Here is a 23,362-nt window from a genome sequence, read left to right as displayed (position 1 = left end):
TGCAATCAGTGATGGGATAATTATAAGTGAAAAGCACAATTTTCCCCATATTAAAGAACCACAGTGTCTACGTAATTTCGTGATCGTTAGTCGGTAGATATGTCGAAATATGTATGCACGTTTCTTGAGCACAATAAACCTAATACCCATATCCGAAAGTAATGTCAACGAAGCTGAATAGTGATCATGAACAGTCATACATGTTAATGATTCGAAAAATCTCGTACTAGAACCTAGAACGATGTTCGATTATCGTAAAAGTCCAGAATACGTCCCAAAAAACATGAAAAAATTCTTCAAATTTCCACTTATAGAGAAATGAAGCGGTGAAAGCAGAGGGATAGGAAAAACTTGTCATCCTTCTTGAGTATTTACCTCAGGGATGAATCTTTGAAACCAGAGCCTAATATTAGAGAAAATGTGAACTACAGTCGGCGACTTTGAAATAAGTGAAGTATTCTGTTTCAGCTGTTTTTCAGCTGATCCACTTATACAAACAAATATGATTTTACGTCTTTAAACTGGTCAACCATTGCCACGCGCATATGTGTGCTTTGTTTACCCATATAAACAAGCATTAGCACAGTTGTTTGTATGAGTTTATCAGTTGAAAAACAGCTGAAACAAAATACTTCACTTATTTGAAAGTTTGTTTGGAGCTATAGCTCATCTTTCGTTGATATTTTAGGGATCTTTTTCAAGAACTTGATCTAATCTCTTGTTCTTATATGGATAGTAGTGTGTAGTGTTAGATATAATGTTGAAGGTTTCTCACTATTAATCTAATCGCCATGAGCCAGCCTATGCATACTTACATCACTTATATAGTCGCTTACCTTAGTACTACGGTAACTAATTATTCTTAAAATCGGAGTCGGATTGTTGAACTGAAGATGATCGTCTCGATTGTCCATTCCACCTTAAACACCAAAACGTAAAGAAAAACGCATTGCATTTTATCATAATTGGATGAAATTATTATATTAATTATTTTGTAATTTACACATATCACGAGCTGGTTATAATTTGAGTGTAAGATTTTTGTTTTGTTTCAAATAAACGGGTAGAAGAAATGTCTTTTCATTCTCTGTATAACATACAAATGCACATGAGCAACAAAATTAAATTACAATAAAAAAACGAAATGAAATCAAAAGAAAAAGAAAATTTAATCGAAAAGAAAAAAAAAACGAGAAAATCGGTCGGTTGACTTTTCAAATTTCTTTTCTTTCTTTTTTCTCGGTCATAAATACACTACTAAGGATGTGATTGGCCAATTCGTGGACCATATAGTGAATATGGCGAAAAGTATTGCGCTAACGATGGATGTGGCATTGGTAATCCAGCTAATGACGGCGGTGGAGCTAATGATGGTGGCATCAGGGACGGTTTACTTAAATGATATGGCTGATATCTTGCTGGACTTAACGGTGGTGTGGGATAGTTTCTTTGGAAAAGTGGATGATTTGGCGGTAGGCCAGTCGCTGCCGCTTGTGTTAGCATAGCCTCCGGAATCGATGATGTGTGCGATCGTAAATGGGACAACAGTTCGTCGGACGTACCGAATCGCTTGCCACAATAAGCAGCATCGCCGGCAATCCAATTACATATATACGGCAACTGAGAGGCTGCAGCCAGGGCGGCCAGTTGTGCATGAGCGTACGCAGCAGCTACTTGTCCATGTGCGGCTGATAGTTGAGATGCATACGATTTTGAAGCGCTACTGTGGTCACATTGCGTACAACCGGCTGGGCACGGTGTACCGGGAGATTTGCCCATCATATGTGGACTCAATGCACAGCCCGTACAGTATGGATCTCGACAGACAGGCATCATTGAGTCCGTTGCACCAGGCACTTTCATTCGGGCATAATTCAAATATGGATTCATGGATGCTGCTTTGAACATTGCGTGATGTGGTGACATTAAAGCACTAGCCGCCATTAAATCCATTGGATATGGAAGACCTGGAGACGTGTAACCACTGAAGAAAGCTGATGAACTTGTTACTGGAATTGCCGACGAGGTTTTCGGATAGCTGACGGACGATTCGCGTGTCGAATCGGATAACTTGGATGAACTATATAATGGACTGCCTTGTGACATACTTATTGGTATACTAGACGATTCTTTCGATGAGGCACGATGTGGACTAGCATTATGTTCTGAATTTGAAGGCGTTTTTCGCGAATTCGTTGCCGGAGATGCACGTTGCGATGAAGCACTTTGGTTTGATTCACATCGTCCGTTTGTCGTTGACTGCATAGGTGTGCTGGATGTTTTCGGTGTTTTTATTCGATGCACGGACGTTGAACGATCCTCCGGTGTCGTTACAGTTCTTTGTTCTCTAAATGACGACTCGTACGGTTTGAAGCTAGATTTCTGTTGAATTTCACTAGAGCTGTTCGACAGTGACGAGTGCTGGCTGCCCGGCGACGATTTGTCACGGTTGTCGGTTTTGTGGGACTTTGAGCTTTTTTCCATGTTCGAAATTAATTTCGCATTTGGTGCATCCGAACCGATGGCACTGCATGTTTGTGCCAATAATGCTAATGGGCTGTTCTTGGCATCCAGCTGGAAACAAAGAATAAGAAAATCTCAATTAGTAATAAATCAGAAGAGAAAAAATTCGTTCTTGAAAGCGACGAGTTATATCAAATGCAAGTTTAATATTCTCGTGCGCTTCAAGTTATAATATTTTTAAAAAATGTGAAGACGAACAGAGAGTGATAGGGAGAGTGAAAGAGATGAAAAATGTGCAGAAAATTTGTGCATTGTCTTCATGTTTTTCCTTTTTTTTATCTTCATAATATTCTGCGTTTCTCCATGGTAAAGTATACCATGGCATGGTATCGTCTTTTGTAACAATTACTTTCGTTTATGTATAAAATTACTGAATTATTACTGCCATTAAGTTCAGAAAGCACGCTTTTCGCGAATAATTCAACGAATTTTATTTCTTTTGTCTGCGCATAAATTTCATAAATTTATTTTGAAACAACTTTTCGGTTGTTGTACGTTTGGTTGTAATAAACGTATTAAGGTTAAATACATGCCAACCAACGCCATGCATGTATATAGATGTACACAGTATCAGGGCCTATTTTCGTGAAATTGATTCATGAACATTGTAGAAATTTGGAAAATTCTGGAAAATTTTAGAGTTTATTGAAAATTATCGAGATTCCTGGACGTCCTTGGAATTCTGGAACATTTTTAAGAACACTAGAAATTCAAGAAAACTCTCAAAATTCTTGCAATTCTGGAAATTTTTGAAACTCTTGAAAATTTTTGAAATTCTTGAAAATTTTTGAATTTGGTAAAGTGCTCGAAATTCTGGAAAATTCTCGAATTTGGTGAAAATACTTTGAATTTATGAAAATCTCGAAATGAAAATTCTCTAAATTTTAGATTAATTTCAAGAATTTTTAAGAATTCAAATTCTTGAAATTCCTGGTTCTTGAAATTTCTCATAAGTTATCGAAATTCTTGAAAGAAAATCGTAAAAATTGGCCCTGGTACACAAAATGTATATGACGATGTTTAATCCTCTTATTTTATATCAAAATCTTGTGTGTGTTTGTATATTAAAACTGGAAACGGAAACTCTAAATAATACGATGCACATTTACATACGGAACGGTACAACAAGAACAAGCTTATATTTTGACTTTTTAAGTAGCACTACATTATAGTGATGATATAGAAACACACATTTACATAAATACAGTGCTAGAGAGATAACTTTATAGCAACCACATCCTCAGCCACACTTTCCAACTTATATATACATTCGAAATCCTTACGGGACATAAATTCAAAATTTCAAAACCCAAAAAATTTTACGTTGAGACGAACGTGTTAATTATTTCGGTTGAAGATTTAGTTTGGTTATAATTTTAGCTGTTATGTGTGGAACAGCGGCACGATAAATGACACACTGCCATAAATTTAATCGCTTTCAGAGGGATTAGGCTCGTATACACCGAAAAAACGTTTTTCTGTTTTTAGTTTTATATGAATTTTTGATTGTTTCTTAAGAGGAGAGATTACCCTTTTTAATTCCATCGGTTGGGAGGTTTTTTTTAAAATAGATTTTGTGATACACTACCAGCAAAAAAGATTTTTTAGATTTGCGGTCTGAAGGTATTAGGCTAGGTGATTACATTGCTTTGGTTTAATTTTGTTTTTATTGCGGATTTGGTTGATATATTTCATTATCTATGAGTCAAGTTCTTGACGGAAATAGATCTCGTAAAAGCCGCTTTATAGAATAGAAAATCGTAAATCCGTTTAACGCGTGATATGAAGTCAGAAATTATTTTTAGAAATGATTGTCGTGATGCACTCTGTCCATTTTTAATTATTTTTACGTGTGACGGCATGTTTCATTTTCATTTACATTGCCTAATCACGTAAAGCATTGTACTTACGAGGTTCCAAGTTGTTATTTGACAAGTGGGTTATACAGCCATCCCCTTCGGGTCACCCCACTTATCAAATACATAACTTGGATCCTCGGAAGTAATATACTATTACTGGTTGTGCAAAAACATGGATGCTGTATCTCTTTCTTCACTGAATTTAAAATGAAGTTACAAACGGCTGACAGGATGGCCTGAAATTAACTTAAGCTTTGGCTTTGATTGTAAGCTTTGAGCCGAGGCTTGAATCTATCCTAATTTCTTTAATGGCAAAAAAGTTCTTCCACCTAATCAAGTCAGCAATACCATTTTTTGTATTCACAGATGAAAATCTGAATGATAATGTCTGAAGAATTATCGCAAATAGGTTGGTTGGTTTTGAAAGCTTCTTAAAAGAGACACAACTTGTCACTCAGTTAATCAGAATCAATCATCTGCTATCGATAATGACGACAATAATAAGCGATAAACCAGGTAAGCGTTCTTTTAATAATCAAAATGTTTGATAAAACAATTGAAGTAGTAGAATTTGCATCGAAGCAGGGACTATTTTTAAGAAACACAGATGAAGTAATAGATTTATTGATTCATGTACTATTCCTTGAAAATTAAAAACGTCTTAAATGTTTATTTTCCAGCTAAAATGTTTATCTTCTGTTCAGCACACTATCCATAACTTAGTCAAGCAATTCTATTGCTTTTGAAAATTTATACATTCTTCCCTCTCTAGAGACACTTCAATTATCTTTATAAAAAAACAAATTTCTTATCCAAATACGAAACGACACTCGATCAATGTCCGCACAAAATGTCTTTAAATAAACATTATATCCCAGAGATAATCTTCAAAACGATCCAACAACCAAATAAACCGCATGCACGCCAATATTTCCGGTTCAATTTCAATGCGACAACACAGCAAAAATTTGTAAATTGACGCATGAGAACATTCCGTTCTTTATCTATTTTGCCACATTATCATAAGGAAAATGATGAAGTGTATTTTACATTACAACTAATCCAAAGTCTAAACCGAATGGCATTATAGATGTCAACCGACTTACATTGAGTGTGTGGTTGATATGCGTATACAACACTAGCATTTTCTATAGAAAATGAACCGAACAACATGATACATTTTCTCTAATAATTCTTACATATTTTGCTGAATTACTGCCAATTTTCCATATAACAAACTGACGGGCGACATCGTAAAAATGGATTAACCAGCCATCAAAAATAAAATACGTACGATATGTATGCGGAATACGTTGTGTAAGATGTACATTATAATAAAACGAACGATTTATTTCTCATGGCTTCATTTATTTTTCACAAAAAAATTTATTATATTATATGGTGGATTGAGAGGCTGCTGCTGCTAGCTCTGTATGCTATAATATGTGCAGTGTGCTTTCTCTGTCTGTGTGTGTTGTACGATATAGTTGAATGGGATGTGAACCGGAGGAACATTGGTGTGACAGATTGACTTAGCTCTGAAGTAAATGATAAACGAATTGAATTGAGGATTGATTTAAGGATTTTTAGTCTGTCAATGATTTTGATGAAAATTGGGTTTGCGATAAGGAAATCGAAGATGGAGAAAATCTTTTTTTACATATATTTTTGAGGGGTTTCGTTCGGTGAGTTTTGTGTGTGTGCATGTATGTAAGTAGTTGGTTGGGAAATGTAGGAGGTTAAGCACAGTCGTTTATTATACATGTGTAATAAATTAAGATGTCTGAGCTGTCGAAAATTGGTAGTAGTGTCGCTGTCATGCCTATCAGAAGTAAAATCATTTGATGAGGTTAAATAAATATGCGCTCTGTGCCGATGGGAAGGTAAATGGCAGCACATGAAAAATGTTTGGATATAAGTTAACGCGTATACGAGGGTAGTACTTTAATAAACCCGAGTGCAGAATAATGAAATTGACTGCTACAGCATAGAATTGGAAACTTACATCTGACACTACTAATGTCATAGTCGCATATCTTCCCAAAAATATTTTTCTTGAAAATAAGAAAATTTTTTGAGGAAAACGGGAAAATTCAGGTAAAATTGTCAAAAAATGAGAAAAAGTTTTTCCTAAAATTGGCTCACATTTCAACAAGAGCAATTTCGCCGAACCGCAATTGTCTATTTCTATCAAAGTTGAAACCACGTCGAAAATGGGACGGCGAATTACTGATTTCGTGGTTTCACCTTTGAGATATCATGATCTCCCAGTAGGCAGTGTGGGATGGATAGGTGAATTATACGCGTTAAGCTGATAACTAATTGAATTATGCGGGAAGGTAGATGAGTTTGAAAGAGAATAAGAGAGAAATTGAGAGAAGGGCATCATCTGCGACCGAAAGCGACTTTAAAGTTAGCTTCTGAAACTTTCTATTGCATATCAGAATGAATATCAAAACAAACGAAGTAATAGATTTAATGTCAAAATTAGTTTGTACTTTAAACAAATGTAGTAATAGATTTCACGATTAAATCGTGAAACTTCGAGAAAAAGAGTTGAAGGTCATTTAAGAAGTACTTTCAAATACCGGAACTTTCTTTAATCTATGGTACACAAATCAAATAGCATTGCATTCAGTTCATGAAATTCAAATTAAGCAAATCTCACAGCATGTAACTCTGAGAAAGCAGACAATTCTAACACAACAAAATTTACGAACTTTAAATGCAAATACAAATAGGCACACAACAGCAATCAATAAAAAATCTACTCAGCAATAAGTTCAACAACATTGTGAAAAGAATTAATTAAGATTTCTTTCTTCGAGCCAATGATGATGGCGGTGTTTATCTCAATCTTTAAGACATAAAAATAAAATTAAAAGAGAAATAAAAGAAGAATAAAAAAAAAACTTCTTCTTCGTCGTCGTCTTGCATGTGAGAGATGTCATATTTTTGTTAAGTGCCATAACAACTTTCGAATTATAACCGTTCCCGACCATTAACTGTCAAAGCAGTCAAATATTTTATTATTTTATGGCAAATAAATATAGTTGTGAATACCCACACAAACATTACCATAAATAAATCTCGCGATGTAATTTATGTTCGGAATATATGCCTTCTTCCTCTTTTCACAAAACACAACAAAAAAAAATCATTTTAAAATCTCACATTCGTATATATTAATATCCATAAGAATTTATCCTCCATATTATAATATGCGCATATAGAGATGCTATTATCAAATTTAATTATGTGATGTTAATTGCCATAACGTTGGTCATAACCATTGAGATTTTTTTTTGATTATTATATTGGCAATGTGCTTATATTGAGAAAATTTGATGGGTTTTTATTGCTATGAAGAAATATTGACTTTTTTATTGAATTTTTTTTTGTTGGTTGCTTTCCTTCTCTCCGTTAATTATGTGCTTTATTGACCTTTTTATATTTTATATTTTATTTGCATTTTAGTTGTTATATCAATTTTGCATTTTTGATTAAAAATTAAAAGACAAAAATATTCGAAAAATTTTGGAATTTATTTGTTGTTGTTGTTGTTTATGGCCCGTCCATAATTGCTTCTCTGCCTTTTTGTTTAATTTATCTATGCGATCGATGAATTCATTATTGGCGAATCATTTTTTTTTGTTATTAATAACTCTGCAGTAAATCTGGAGGGTGCAGTAGAAAAAAATAAATTATTTATGAATACGAAATGAATTGAATTCTTTGTTGAACAAAAAAAAGTCGCTAGGCCCTGTGAGAAAATTATATGGCTCACAACTCGTAACTAAATATGACAAACTAGGAATTTTGCACTACTTTACTGCCTAATCCCATTCCTCCTAAATTTCGTAGAACTTATAGAACTGGAAAATCCGAAAACATTAAATTTCCGTCGACAGTCCATTATTTATTTAGGTGTATCTTAAAGCTAAGTAAATGAGTGCTACCATAACACTGTCCCAAGCATGAACACTCGTATTTTAGAAGTCAAAATTAAGGCTAATTTTGATACTTCTATGTGTGTACAATTACGTGCGTGTTGTGTTTTCTAACTCATACCAAGAAAACATGACTCTTGTCTCAACGAAAGAAATGAAGAGCCCAATTTGATTACAGCAGCCTCCAAATATTTGCTATGTTAATTCTAGAAACAGTGCTATGGAACTACACGTCCATATGCTACTGCGAAGTTTGTATATTTTGCTCTAAAAATGGAGGGTTCACCTTTGCACATAAGAAACTGGTAGCTCATCCATTTAAACGACGACAGATAATGAGATTATGTCAGTATGCTAATCGAATCGTAATGGCAGGTTTTTGTAGATTTTCCATCACTCGAAGTGTTTCAGTTTGGTAGTGAAATCTTTTCAATCAACTTAAGAAAAGAGTACATTGCCTTTAGCAGTAATTGCCCTAAATTATTCTAGTAGTCAGGTAGTTAATAACAATTTGGCTCGATCCGCCCGCATCTACTACTTCCATACTATTAGTTGAATTGATTTTTTATACTTGTTATGTGAGTGACTTTGAACTAAAACTTTCATGGGCACTTGTTCCCAGACTGGTAAGTTTCTTTGGGCTAACGAGGTGAGCCCTTATTAGATTACTACCATGTCTTTCACTAATCGAGAGTCTCAATTCTTCTGGTTTTTACCTCAATTCGAAACTCACCGATTAACAAATCAATGGACTAGATTTGCGAGATTGGGTTGAAGGTGATACCCACAGCACAGAGTGAAAACAATCAAACAAATGGAATGCACAACCATAATCTCGTTACCGTAATACATTTAAAACTACCGCAACAACTTTCCTTATTTCATTTAGCAGTTTATGCTACACTGGATCCACTCTAGACATGGAAATTGATAGTATACGTGTCTATCCTACAGTAACGGTTTATCATCAGAAACCTCAAAGGCGAACGATGCGGGCGGTATATTATACGTGTATAGTATACACATCAGCAGAATATCGTACCCTTTTCGGTTTCGTTCCATTACAGAAAGGTAATGTGGCGGTTCCTTTAAAACTGTAACGTTGCAATTTAGTTTTTTTTTGTGTGTGTTACAACCGAGTGGAACTGTACAATTCAGACGTAATAATGTTTAAAAATATAATTCAAATCTCCGTCATTCATTTTCCGCCAAAATATATCCAAAGGCAGAAACCACAATATATTTTCAGAACTTAAATCGCCCCCTTTAACATGTTAAAATCTACCGACCGACACTCGCAGTAATGTGTGTTCTTTTCGGATTTTGTTCCACCAAAATTGACATTTATTTTAACGTACCGCGCTTCCTGTGATACCATTTTTATTTGAGAGACAATTTATTTAGGTGAGGTTTTTGTTTAACTTGTACGAAAGAAGCATAAAGATAAAAAAGAATTTGGAAAAAGCGCCGCGCACTTATATACACTCCATATACCATTTTGTATTCTATCATCGTGTCTGAACCACAAACCGCGTTTGTGGATATAATACACATAAAAATGACGACAGGCACACAAGTCGAGACATTCAGAAACCGAGAAGAAAAAAATAATTTTTAATTTTAATATGCACAGAGTCAACGAGAAGTACAACGGTTAAGTGTTTCATTTTTCATTCGCAAGGAAGAGAGTTTATCAATTAAGTTCATTTTCGGCGACAGAAAGGAACTAATTTCAAAGGATTACTGTCGGAATAAAAAGGCACACGGAATAACACAGATGATAGCCGGGCCAAATTTTAAATATTTGTCTGGCTGGCAACGAAAGAAGGTGCTAAAAGTACTTATTTATTTAAGTCGCTGGCGCGTTTTGAATATTTTATAAAACGCGCCCCAACATGGAATATAATATAGAAACAGGGAAATATTATCGCGTCTGCCTCTCTCACCTTCGTCTGTTTATATTACATTATATGAATGCTCCACGACTATCTTTTTTTTTACTCCATTTCTCGCACTCATTCCATTCAAATAAAAATAATGGCGGCTGGTAATGTGCTTGTTATGAATTTAAATGAGAAAATCTTTTAAAATTGAAAATAATTTGCATTATGGGGGTAAAAATGGTGCTGGTACTGGTGTGTGTATGTGCATTGCACGCTCGCTATTATAGCCGGAGAAGGAATATTTACATAACATAATTTCATGGTCTTTTAAATAATTTATGGAACATTTAAAAAACGTATTAAAAATGTGTTATATTTGAATATGTGAGCGCTTCTTTGCTGGTGGGTTATTTTAGCTGATATGGGTTTCGGTTTTTATTGACACTGTATGCGTCCTGGCTGATGTAGAATGGAGTATATTTGGGACAATAAAAATTGTTTTTAAATTTTATTATTGTGGATTGAGTTGGCATCTAATCCGCTTATTCTAATCTGATCCAATAAAATATTTCAAACTAATTCGTACTCCAAGTTTTTTGTACTAGACAGCTCCTTCCTTTTGTTCAAGTCAGTTTTACACTAAGACAATAATTGTAGAGAGCAAAAGATCATTAAATAATAAAAAAAATGAAAAAAATGTCTTCGACAGCGTAAAAATGTCAGACAGTTTTGAATGACGTACGCAAATGGGTATTACGTTTTTCATCCCACAAATGTCATACTTCGTAAATACGAAATGCCCATTTTGTACGAAAAATAATGATTGAAAACGGTTGGTGATCTGACTATTATATCTGAAGGTTAGGAAGGGACATAGATTTCCCAACCGATAAATTTCATTGCCTGAAAGTGAGCTTGTATCAACAGTTGTCAATAGTATAGCCAGGTGCTAATTGTCCCATTCACAAATCGTATGGAAAGAATACTGTAAAGGAACTAGAGAAGTTTTTAGGTTGTGGTTCGGACGTGACGCGCTGAATCGGTGATCTAAACTGAACTGACTCGTTAAAGAGCTGTATGACAGAATCGATAGACCATCATCACGTCCTACTCGGCGGGAATAGATTATCATCTGTTATTGACATCAACGACATGAATAACAATCAATGACTTCACTTCATATGGACATGGGCATATATATAAAAACATATGTTAAAACGAATGAAGTAAAAGATTTTGCACTTGCGAACACTTAGCGATACTTTGGTCAAAATAAATAATAGATTTAATGAGACGTTTCTAATTTATGAAAAGTTAACGAAATGCCATCTGAGCTGAGAGAGCTATCAATAGTAAATGTGCTGATCGTACCATAATAGATAATAGTGTTGATTAAAAGAACCACAATGGATTTATTAGATTTCCATCATAGCAAGTAAGTAAGATAAAACCAGCGTAGCTCAAATTATGATAAAATTCGTTTTTTTCTTTCGTATGACACAGCGCTGGAAAAGGAATGTAATTGCACTTAAAACCATTCAGCACCCACTAAGAATGTGTTGTTTCTTCATTTTGTAAAATTAGGATCACGGTCATTGTTTTCTTGACCAGACGTGTTAATGGATTTAGCGAGAAAATTAACAGCTTTTGGCGGAAAAAAGCTGGACAAACATTTGCTGATATAATTACAGTTTATGATTAAACGAACTAATGGAATGCTTTTTTTACTAAATAGCAAAATAAATTCACACGGAAAGACGATCTCAAGCTAATAATATTCAGACGCGAATTAACGGCACGCACATTTTAATCGGGAAAAATTAAATTCCAGCAGACATTCATGATTACACTTTACGTGCTAAGTTAAGCCCGTCCAGAATTGTTATTATTCAATCTGTCCGAACGAAAACAAAATACAAAACTTAATGGAATTTTAATTGTTCCAATGAATGACGGGAATCGGACGTATCACCTTTTAAAACTCAGCAGTCAGCAGCTCTAAAATATAATTTCGTTTCTCTTAATAATAATAGTTGTGCATTATAATCGTTAAAACAGCCGCAAGCAACGTTTTTCAATCAATTCAGAGAGTCATTAAGAACGTGTTTACCGAGTGAATTTTTAATATATTTACAACACTATGTGTTCATGTCATATGGCACCTAATTTATATTGTCGACTTTTCCAACTGACATTAATTACGAGCTTGTGGTTTTTCTTGAAAGCAAAACCATGATGTCGCTTTTGATGTTTCGTTAATTTTTCATTTAAAATATAAATTTTCTTTTTGACGGAAAATGTGGAAAATCGGAGACTTTTCTTTCGGGTATGTAAATTTTGACCATTCACCCGTCAAACCGCATAATAAAAAGTCGGTTATGAATTTGTTGGATGATATGAAAAAACAAAAAAAACAGAAAAAGAAGAAGGAGAAGAGAGAAAAACTCGTAAAAATAATTAAATAAACTGGAAATACAACGAAAAACAGTTTTGTAGATATCTGTGTACAAGATCTTGTCAGCTACCGGGTGGAAATGTTCATTTCCATTGTTGTACAACAAACGTCTGTACATATACCGCATCCCATGTGTTGAGTTCGTAAACAACACAATATGTCCCCCAAGGCGATCCGAGCATATTTTTTTGATTGACAAATAAAAATTAGACTTCACCAACAAATTAATTAATCAAAAAAGCATTTACAAATTTTTTTCTCCTCTCTCTCTCTCTCTGTGTGTTGTTAAGGCCTTACAGCGCAAACATTCAGTCATATACTCATTTATCATTTTATTATTTAATTTAGTAGAATTTTATTAAATTGAACCAAAAAATGAAATGATTGATGACAGTTTGCGTTCGTGTATTTTTTTCGGATATATAAATTCATGTATCGGAGAGCATTCAGAAAATTAATTTTGTTTAACGAAATATATGAGTAATTATCTCAAAATAATCAATAGTTTGATAGCGGTGTGTGGGTTGGTTGGTTGGTTTTTTTTTGTATCACACAGAGGTTTATTCATACACATTAATGGGAGTGGATTTGTGGATATAAAATCGACTTTAATTTGTGTGCCGACGAGTAATCTTTAATAATGTGCGCAAACAATATTGATAGGATTGATTGATTAAAGATATTGTGTGGTAATTCAATTTTGTAGAATTGCACATCATTGCTCATGTTCGTGGAATCGAACTCAAAGGCTACCAACACTTCAAATTACTCTAGTTTATTGTGATAAATCATTTGGATATAATCAACGCAAATAGTACGTTTGCGTTCAATGCATCAATATGGTTTTTTAGCTGGAATTTTGTTGTCAAAACCGGAATCGTCTTGATGTTATCAACAATGTTTGTGCGTTGGGAAAGTTCGATATGAGATCATTTCGTATCTTATCTTCGAATGAAATCCTCTAATTGCTCACAGTCGACAAAGTTTTACGTGGAAATTATTAGAAAAAAAAATAACTGAACTATTTCGGTGAGGTGACTGATGTCCTCGCGGTTCGCATTTTAATGTTAGGAATTTTAATCTTATTTGATTGTGCATAATTCATGTCAATACTTTGACGGAAAATAGACCTTATCAACACCCGCGGAACTTCACCTTAAGACAAATAGAACAATAACATAATGATGGTCTCTACTGAGCAAAGCCTATTTGAGGTAAATTAATTCCCTGAGACTCCTTAATTCCATCCCTTCCATCACCATGTAACCAATTTAGCTCAAAAACCTTAAAAAGAACAAAAAAGACTATAAAAGCCTCAATAATACTCAATTTATTGTTATTATAGAGAAACAGGTGAACCGGCTGAGGCCGGTTATTCTGAACATGCAGATCTTTTTTGTTGGAACGTTTCGTTGTCATTTAGAAAGAAAATCATCTGTTATCGACAGCGACGCGTCAAGAATGAGCGATGAGCTCTAACTAGGGATATCTTTTAGTAAGTTATGTGATAAAACTTTTGAAGTACTAGATGTTGAATCGTCTACAAAGTAAAATTTGCAACAAAGGATGTACTAGATTTTATCTATGATTTTACCGGTTCGACATTTGTAATAGATTGATGATTTTCTAATGACTGCTGAAAGATTAGTCTCAATTAGAAGTTAAGTCAAATTGGCGGCAGAATTTGTTCTTGCGTACCTAGTATCAAGCGTCCAGTTGATGGTTGGTGATAACTACCATTAGCAAAAATTTAAGAATTTCAAGGAACATTGTACCCAACAAATCTTTTCTAAAGGGCTATTTTACTAGGCGGCCAAACATCTGTCCCAACCATTTTTATTCCAATAATCAATACCATAAATTCCGTGGTTTTAGAAGTGATAATTTAGGAAATTATATTGAAACGGAGTCAAGGTCCAAGGCGGAGCCAAGTATTCGTCAACGCAACAATCCTAAATATTCCATTTAATTTTCAAAAATTCCATTGGCCTGTCCCAAAAATTCCATATTCCCACTCGCATTTTTACCGTGAAGCCATAAAATCTCATTTTTGTGCAAATGTTAAAAAATTCAGAAGACAACATGATCTACATTTTTGTATATTTGCACAAAAATGAGCCATCATGGCTTCAATGTAAAAAATAGATTTAAAGAATGACTCGCCACAAATATAATTCGATGTTCCTTCAAACCACCCACAAATATTGTGTACTGAAAATGTGTTGACCTATCAAACAGAGTACTAGATTTATGTGATTTATTTGACATTAATTTTCCAATTAATTACGATGTAGTTCATGCCTTCGTCTTGTTGCCACAATTACTGTTCGACAGATAAATTGAGGACACAAAAATGAAAAATTAGTTCACATAGAGGTTTCTGCTCTGGTGAATTGATTGTATTTAGATTCAGTGTCAAATTCACTGACTCATTAGTCTCGCAACATGAAAGAATGTTAGATTTTAAACGAGACAGAACAATCCATTGGAACCAAATTATTTTTATGATTCGATTTTACAATTTCACGCAACGTTAATTTCTAACTGCTAACACAATACAACAGTAACAGCAACAACCAGTTCCCTATTTTTTGATAGAAAACACTATAATACAAAAATCAGCACCTAAAAACCCCGGGTGATTTATTGATCGTTTTGGAATTTATGTTTTACAAATTTTCAGATAAAATTAAATTGTCTCTACCTTCCTCGTTAGTTATCTCTATTGGAAAATTAGGTAACACTTAGTTTATTTCGTTTATTATTATTATTTTACAATTTATTTTTGTGTTTTTAGATATATTATGATCATATATCCCTCCTGCGTCTCTCTCTCTCCATTTTAGATTAAAATTATATTGTAAAGGTATAACCCCAGCGAATATATATATATATACATATCTACCCATTTAAAACACAATATAACAACAATCATAAATAACGAGTAAAAAACAGAGTTGAAAACGAGTTATTCCTGAAATATGTTTGCATTTAGTAATAAAACTTCGTATTTAAATAATATATATGGCCATAATTTATTGATAATAGCCATTAATGTGGCGTTTTCAACGGTAGAAATGTAATATATAATAGATTTTATTGAAATCTTTCGAATAAATTAAGATAAACGAAAAATTAGTCACGAAATTTTTACATTAAATTTGAAATAAAATACAAAAGAGAAATAAAATAATGCGAGAGACGAGAAAACAACACAACACAGAAAGAAAAAAAAAATTCAGTCATCGGTTTTGTGTGTGCTGTGAGCTAAAACAAAAAAAAACAAAAGCCGTATATAACAACAAAACACTTGATAATTTCTGTGTTATATGAAGAAGCTGAACCAGCACGATGTATAATATGCGATAAAATAAAAACAAAAGTTATAACATGGTAAACTATCAACTTTTGATTAATAAATTTTCATATAAATGCGATAATTTATCGTTATTAATTAAGTCGGTACGGTTTGGTGTGTATATGCCATTATATACTTATATAGCCGCTAAATTGCCTGTTGTTGTGGTTGTCTTTTTGATTTTAATTTTTTTTCTTTCGTTCGTTTTCCTCATAGAGATGAAAACGAAAGATTTATTCGATTACATTCAGAGATAAATTAGTGGTGATGATATGACCAATGACTATTGTAAAATTGAAAAATAATTTGAATTAATCGTTTCAAATGGCATTATTAATGGGAAACGTGTAAGTGTTCTGTCATGGAAATATGTTAAAGTAATAAATTGTTAAATGAGGCATTGTGGACGTGTATTATAAATGTACACACAACCAGCAATTAAAAATGAACGTTTCGGAACGCTAATAAGATGAAGCGACAATTTATATATTTAGTGAACGGGAAATGATATTTGACGTGGATAAAATGTAAAATCATTTAATCCGTTAGTCAGTTACCGAAACACGTTCAGCCTTGCGTAAGTTTTTGTAATTGGATCCGTTGGACATTTGCATTGATGGTCACTGGATGGATTTATAGTTGATAGATCGATATGTCAGCAATTTTAGCTTATGTAGTTTTTGTAACCTTTGAGGAACATTCATCTGTTATCGATATTGATGAGAAAATAAGCGATTATGTCTGGTTAATACTCTTTTTTATAGCAAATGTTAAAACCAATGAAGTAATAGATTTTAAACTTTAATTACACGAAGTAACAAGTCTAACCGTTGACTGACGATGACGATAGATAGGTTTGTCGTTTTTGAAAAAAATTAGTTTAAGCCAAATTTAGAACGGACACTGTATGACGAAAAACTTCGGGTGGTTGATTACCATTTTCATTGATTACTTGACAATCTTATTGATTGACAAAAATGTTTTGATTTAAGATATCTTTTTGTGATGATATACCCTTCGCACATTGGCATCTCGTCACGAAATAAGTATCCAGAGCCTGCATTTGTTACAAAGAGAGCATGATATTGATGCAAGTATCAATCATACATCTATTACTTAAACAAGACGAACTGGTAGCAAAGTATGTACTATACTGGTCCTATGCTTTCACGAAGTGGGTTCATATTGAATGAGGGGATCAACAAGAAAAGACCTGTATTCTAAAAGAGGGCACAGATCACCGTAAGTGTTTTACTGGGAAATGTCCGTAGGAGTAAAATAAATTGCAAGAACAAAGCGTCCCAAAACTGACTAACTTAGAGAATAAACTGTCTGCTTTGAAATAATTTTCAATTGTTACTGTTTTCCATATACTCATAATGAACTAGAATGGATTGTTATTACACTTTCATGCAGGGACTATTTTTGAGAAATCTTGGAGAAATTTCAGAAGTTTTTTTTAACAATTCGAAGAGATTTTGGGAAACGTTTCAGAAACCGATTTCGCAAGATAGGCTCAGCTTACTGTCCATATACAGTCAAAATTAATCTGTAATGCTACAGAATATGCATGGCATGACTCACCGTTCTCAAAGTAAACAAAAGAATTACTACAGCTGTAGCATCAATGAATTCCGAACAAAAATCAAACTGGTGATCGTACAATTATAGCCTTCAAGATTCTTTAAAAAAAGGATCACAACATTATACTGTGGTTGTGTGTCACGACTACCTGTATATTGTAAAAAAACAGCGCATGTGAAGGCCAACTTTCACTTCAGACTGTCGTTTATAATGAATAGCTCTGTTTAATAATTTACACACCACACGATTTGTACGGTACATGTATGTATATAATGTGCCACCAGCGGAAAAAACAAAATATTAATTTTATGCATATCAATAATACCCCAGTTCGGAAATTAAAATTGCCAATTGCCTTTACGAATTTATGCATTTTATTATGACAAACATTTACATTGTAGCGTAATAAAATGTCAATTTATACACCGCCGTGTTAACATTCGATAATTTTTATTTTTTCATTTTAAATTTTATTTTGCCAACCTTTTCATTACTCGTTAATTTCATTTTACATTTTATTATTGTGATAATATTTTATAATTGATTGCACACCGTACAGCACCGTAGAGGAAAAGTTAATTTGTGCTTTTTTATTTATTTATTTAATAATTGAGTTGTAATGTTAATACCTCGACGTCTACATGTACGTTACATTATATAGATGTATAGGCCGGGAGCCCATAGCATTCATATCAGTCTCTGATGAGACAAAATGTTTGCACCGGCCTTTGGGTTTTGACGGAAAGGTTTAGTAAGTCCAGTCAGCTTAAATATACTGGATGCAGCAACATCGAAAAATTACAACTTCAATAGCTTGACACTATTGTGTAATTCATTATACAAACAGCTGTTTCTCTAAATCGCCTATCGGAAAAGGCTACCACCTCACTCTACCTACAATTTTTTCTTTTGTTCTGCTGTCAAGTTTAACAGTATAACAAAAGATACACAGCAATCTGAAGTAAATAATGCAGAAGTTGTCGATTTGACAATGGGCCTATAATTCATTGCTTGAATGTTATGCGGCTTCACTTCTTGGATTTTCCCTCACTTTCCTAGTTTTTCGTTAATTTTTCCACATTTTCCTAGATTTACCAACATTTTCACAAAAAATATTTTTGAAAAATTTTGAAAAATTCTAGAAAATTCTGGAAAATTGAGGAAAAACTGGAATCTCCGCAATGCCGTAATCTCGGCTGTAGTCCAAAATTCTCATACAAATTCCGGTTGTTATGTTGGTATAATGGCACTGCGTTACGGACGTTCCATGTAAAATGAAGGGCTCAATGACAGTTAATAAAACCTTTGCCTTTGCCGGACTGGCTCGAAAAAGCCTTTGCAATTCATTTGTAAAAAGCCCAAAAAAGGAAAATTTTTATAAAAAAAACCGAAAGGACGCTTAGGGAATCGCCCGATTTTCTAGTATGACAAGTCCGGCATTGAGCTGAAAGTTGATTTGTCAGGCATGATGAACCTTTCAAATTTAATTCTTCATTTAGTGTTACTAGTGTTACAAGCATCTCAAAAGACAGCTGAAAAATCTTGCGTATTAGGTAGTGTAACAATGTGGCACAAGTTCCAAAATCTTTGGGGTCTAATGAGGGACTGAAATGCAGGCAGGATCTGTGTCTAAATGCGATACGAATCATACTGCAGATTAATTTTTTTTGTTTTACTAAATTGCATTGTTTCATTGTTGGTTTTTTCTGTTGTTAATCAACCAAAGCAGAACGAAATATAAATTAACTAAATCTATATGACGTGTTGTAAATGTACACTTTTATTGGTTTCATAATTAAGCAAAAGATATTAATTCCTTTATTGACCGTATCATATATATGGAGAACTTTTACCGAACTCAGTGTAGCGCTTTTTAATATATATCTTCGACAACAATTATTTTACTGGCGATTACGCTGAACGAATTTGTTGGTAATTTTTTCGTTTTAGTGTCTGTTTGCACAAAATGTTATATATTCCTTTCAGCTATTCTGGGTGTAATGTTTCCATATAATTATTTTCTTTCGAATATTTTATATATATCGTGTTATTTCACAGTTAATATAGCAACGGCACCACGGTTTTATTACGCGATGATCATAAATTTAATGCAGTGATAGTATAAATACAAATGATAAGCAAACATATTAATTATAATATGTTTATGTTACGAGAGTATAATGTAGGTCTTAACTATGGTATGGTTTAACAGCGGGCGGCGTTTTTTTTATTATAGGAAGAATGGAACAATTCATAAAATTCAGTTTTATTTCGCAAACAATATTTATGGCGCCACTTTTGTTACACTACGTATACGTTCAACAATGAAACATAAAAAGAAATTATTACGTAGTCGTATAAACCGAAATGGAATTAGAGGAGCGCCTGGAACACAACAAAGAAAAATAAAGAAAAATACTTTCAATATTTCATGCTTAACTGAAGGCTGCCTGATTTTTGCTGGCGCATGTTGTAAAAGGATCCTGGTGGACAGATTTCGGAATTAAAGTCCACTTGACCATACACCCTGATAGTTCCGTGAAAATTGCGTGAAAATGAATAATTAAGAAAGGGCACATGTCTCACATTAGCGAATTATAAGAAAAATAAAATATCATTTATTTAGCTCTATGTTTTGTTCCAAAGTATCATAGATCTATCTCTCTATTAATATCGTCAACCTATTTCATTTATTTTATAATTCGCTATCGTGACATGTTCCGATTCTGCATTTAACTTTTCGTATGCCCTACCTAATATCATCTTCAAAAAATGATGTAGTCATATACGAACAGAACTCGTGAATTGCTTCCCCTTCCCCTTACGTTCCCTAGACCGAGTCATATTCGTAATGGATTTTTTCAAATTCAAATTCCCGACACAGAAAATTATTTTTTGTTTGAATAAATTTGCAAAGCTCTTTGTACGCCCTCGAATGCACCAACGAAATCACTTTGCTGAAACAGAACATATTCAATGTTTGACTGTCAGCATATTCCCTAACAATTTTCGAATGTTAAATCTTTCGAAAAGTTTAATCGCAAATGTAAATAATTCATGAGAGCAGCAGAGTGTTGCTGGGGATTAATTTGAATAAGTAAATGGTTTTAGACAGAGATTTTCTGATGTGTATTACTGCTATTTTTATATTGTATTATCAAAATCAAACTTTTCATCTGTTATCAATATATGGCTCTATATGGCAAAATAAATGTTAAAACAAATTAAGTAAAAGATTTTACATCGACCTCTTAGCGATTCGACGTAACAGATTCAACCGTTTCGAAAAGGTTCTGTACCACCGTTGCATAAACTCAAATCAAATTTTAAACACAGCGGCAGCAGGTGTTACGTTTAAGTTCACCAAACTTCATGCAGTTTGTGATGACTTCAAGCTGTTCTTGTAAATCATTTGCACGTATTGAGTTGAGGCACTGCCAATAACTCATCACTGTGCTGAACTGGTTACATAGTTATTACACAATAACAACAAAGCGACGACTAGCTTGGAAGATCAATTTTGATTCACATTGAATTGAGTTTAATTTTCTGGGGGTTAGAGCATAGACAGTTCATTCGTTTGTGCGCATGTCATGACGTATAATGTCGTACATTTCAAGTGGCGATCATTTCGACACAAGTATCTGAAAACACCGGCGATCCGTTTTTGTAGTTAGGCATTTTGAAACGAAAAAGTCAATAAACTGAAAGACTTTCTCCTGAAGGAAAGTAAATTGACTGAAACAAAATTCACTTCAATTTTAACTGATTCCTCTACCATCTCTACCACTTCGGGGTTCATTGTAGCCGTTAATCGATTCGAATTATATCCAAGACGAGACTTAACACTTCCATTAAGCTTAAAACGATAAAGTTCCGTCGGCGAAAAGTTGTTTAACGTTTCAATTACATTCAACATGATGAAATTGCGATAATTAACCGCAGACATTTTATTGGCTCTTGGCTGTTAAGCTAAATGGTCTCACAATTAAAACGGGTACTACAGTAGCAGAGCGTAAAGTGACAGCTTATTAAATAATCTTTTTTTTTTAAATAAAAGTGATTCGACATCGAAAATGAAAAGACAAAATTTTTTAACAAAGTCATCAAAATGTGCAATTTATATCGATAAAAAAATTGTAAAATTAAACAACTGAGAAATGAATTGAATATATAAACTTACTGCATTCGGCATTGGTGCTAAATAATCCGGTCTGATATACTGATTGCTTGACGTTAACATTTTCGTTTTGATCGAAAAACTTTGCGCAATATCCAAATGCAAATGTGTAATAATTTTAACCACTTTATGGAGACCACTTCGGGTGACGTTTTATTTTTTCCAATGATAAAATTTGAATTTCGTTATATTGATTTACATTATATTTCAACATTCACAGCGAATCAATTAGAAGCACACTAGAAACACCTTCGGTAATCCACATGTTAAGGTGATTCACAAATTAATTTAAAATTATTTTTTTTTTGAAAAATTCTCGTAACGTTTCACTCGACTCAAAGTATGAATATTTATCCTCCGTTCCACGGTATCAATATAACGTTCGAGACTGATTGAACACACAACCGTTTTTTTTTTAAATTTCCCCGAGGTTGAAATCGTTTTATTTGAAATAATTTTTTTTTTTATTACAAACACCAGCTAACACGAAAATTATCCATTTCTTTTATCCTTTTGACATATAATCGATTCTGCACATCCGTAACACACCGTATGTTCTTTATTTACTTCCAGCATAAACAATAAATCACCATTTAAAGTTAGATTTTGATAAATGTTCGACTATAACGGACATCCGTTCATCACAAATAACTGGCAGAAACTAAAACCATTGTGCAAAGCAATATACGAATCAACCCGACGATTTCTGTTTTTTTTTTCGGTTCGAAAAAGAAAAACCAAAGGCATATCAAGTTCGAGAACACATCGTATATTATGACGACGGACGGTTTGTGTGTGTGCATATAGGAGCTGAGATACCCAAAGAGTTTTCATGTTTTGTTATTTCTCAGTATATTTTTCTGCTATCGCTTAGTCTCGAAATTCTCTCACCAAGTGGAGCGAACCAAGGCATGCGCTTCGGCATGTTGAAAGTGACGTAGCATGACCATCTTTGTGTTATATCATTTTGTTCCGCACTGTTGTTGAGCAACTTAACTCGAGAAGAAAAAAAACTAGTGTAAGATGGTAGTTCTTTGTGGGCATTAAAGAGGATAATTAGACAGTGTAACCATGCAATAGAGTTAAATAAATTATGGAGGATATTTACATGTACACCATGGTTCTTTAAATGCTGTTGGCTATTGCACCCTATTCAGCTGGTGTAATTTACATTTTCATTAAGCTTTCAATTTAATTTCTAGCACAAGACCTAATTATTGTAGACGTACGTAAAAACGTAAATTATAAATTTTTATGACATGAGTTAATCTACCAAAGATTTTATGAGAGCTGGTACGCTAAAAGCCAAAGCACCTTGTGCTTCGTACAAGCAATTCTGTCATGAAGGATATTTCGTTAACAAAGGATTTTCAAAAATAAAATCCTCTGAAAATTGTCTATGGTTTTTAGATGATTTTCTAGGATTTCCACCTTAAGTCTGGAGGATTTTCTTTGATTTCGTACGATTACGTCTTTAAGTCTTGATGATTCTTTTTGATATCTAAGGATTTCCTCTCGCAGTCTTGAGGATTTTTAAGGATTTTATCTATAAGTCTTGAAGATTTTCTTG

The 23,362-nt window shown here is 33.6% G+C and overlaps 1 protein-coding gene across 1 annotated transcript; it reads right to left on the bottom strand.

Annotated features, from left to right (window-relative positions):
- Window positions 1–954: 954 nt before the first annotated feature.
- Window positions 955–22,503, bottom strand: LOC119070813 (zinc finger protein Elbow). Its single transcript, XM_037175293.1, has 2 exons — window positions 21,796–22,503; window positions 955–2,574 (listed from the first exon to the last, which is right to left on the bottom strand). The coding sequence occupies exons 1-2, from the start codon at window positions 21,853–21,855 to the stop codon at window positions 1,258–1,260; spliced, it is 1,377 nt and encodes a 458-aa protein (XP_037031188.1). The 5' UTR covers window positions 21,856–22,503; the 3' UTR covers window positions 955–1,257.
- Window positions 22,504–23,362: the final 859 nt, after the last annotated feature.

Source organism: Bradysia coprophila (assembly GCF_014529535.1).
Source record: "Bradysia coprophila strain Holo2 chromosome IV unlocalized genomic scaffold, BU_Bcop_v1 contig_106, whole genome shotgun sequence".
NCBI lineage: Eukaryota > Metazoa > Arthropoda > Insecta > Diptera > Sciaridae > Bradysia > Bradysia coprophila.
Note: the sequence above shows the minus strand (reverse complement) of the source record. Positions and strands in the feature narration are given on the sequence as shown.

Bases quoted from the DNA above. Each gene is read 5' to 3' on its own strand.
- LOC119070813 (XM_037175293.1), bottom strand. From the start codon at position 21,855: ATGTTAACGTCAAGCAATCAGTATATCAGACCGGATTATTTAGCACCA. The intron at 2,575-21,795 runs GTAAGTTTATAT...CTTTGTTTCCAG, and splicing joins TAGCACCAATGCCGAATGCA to CTGGATGCCAAGAACAGCCC.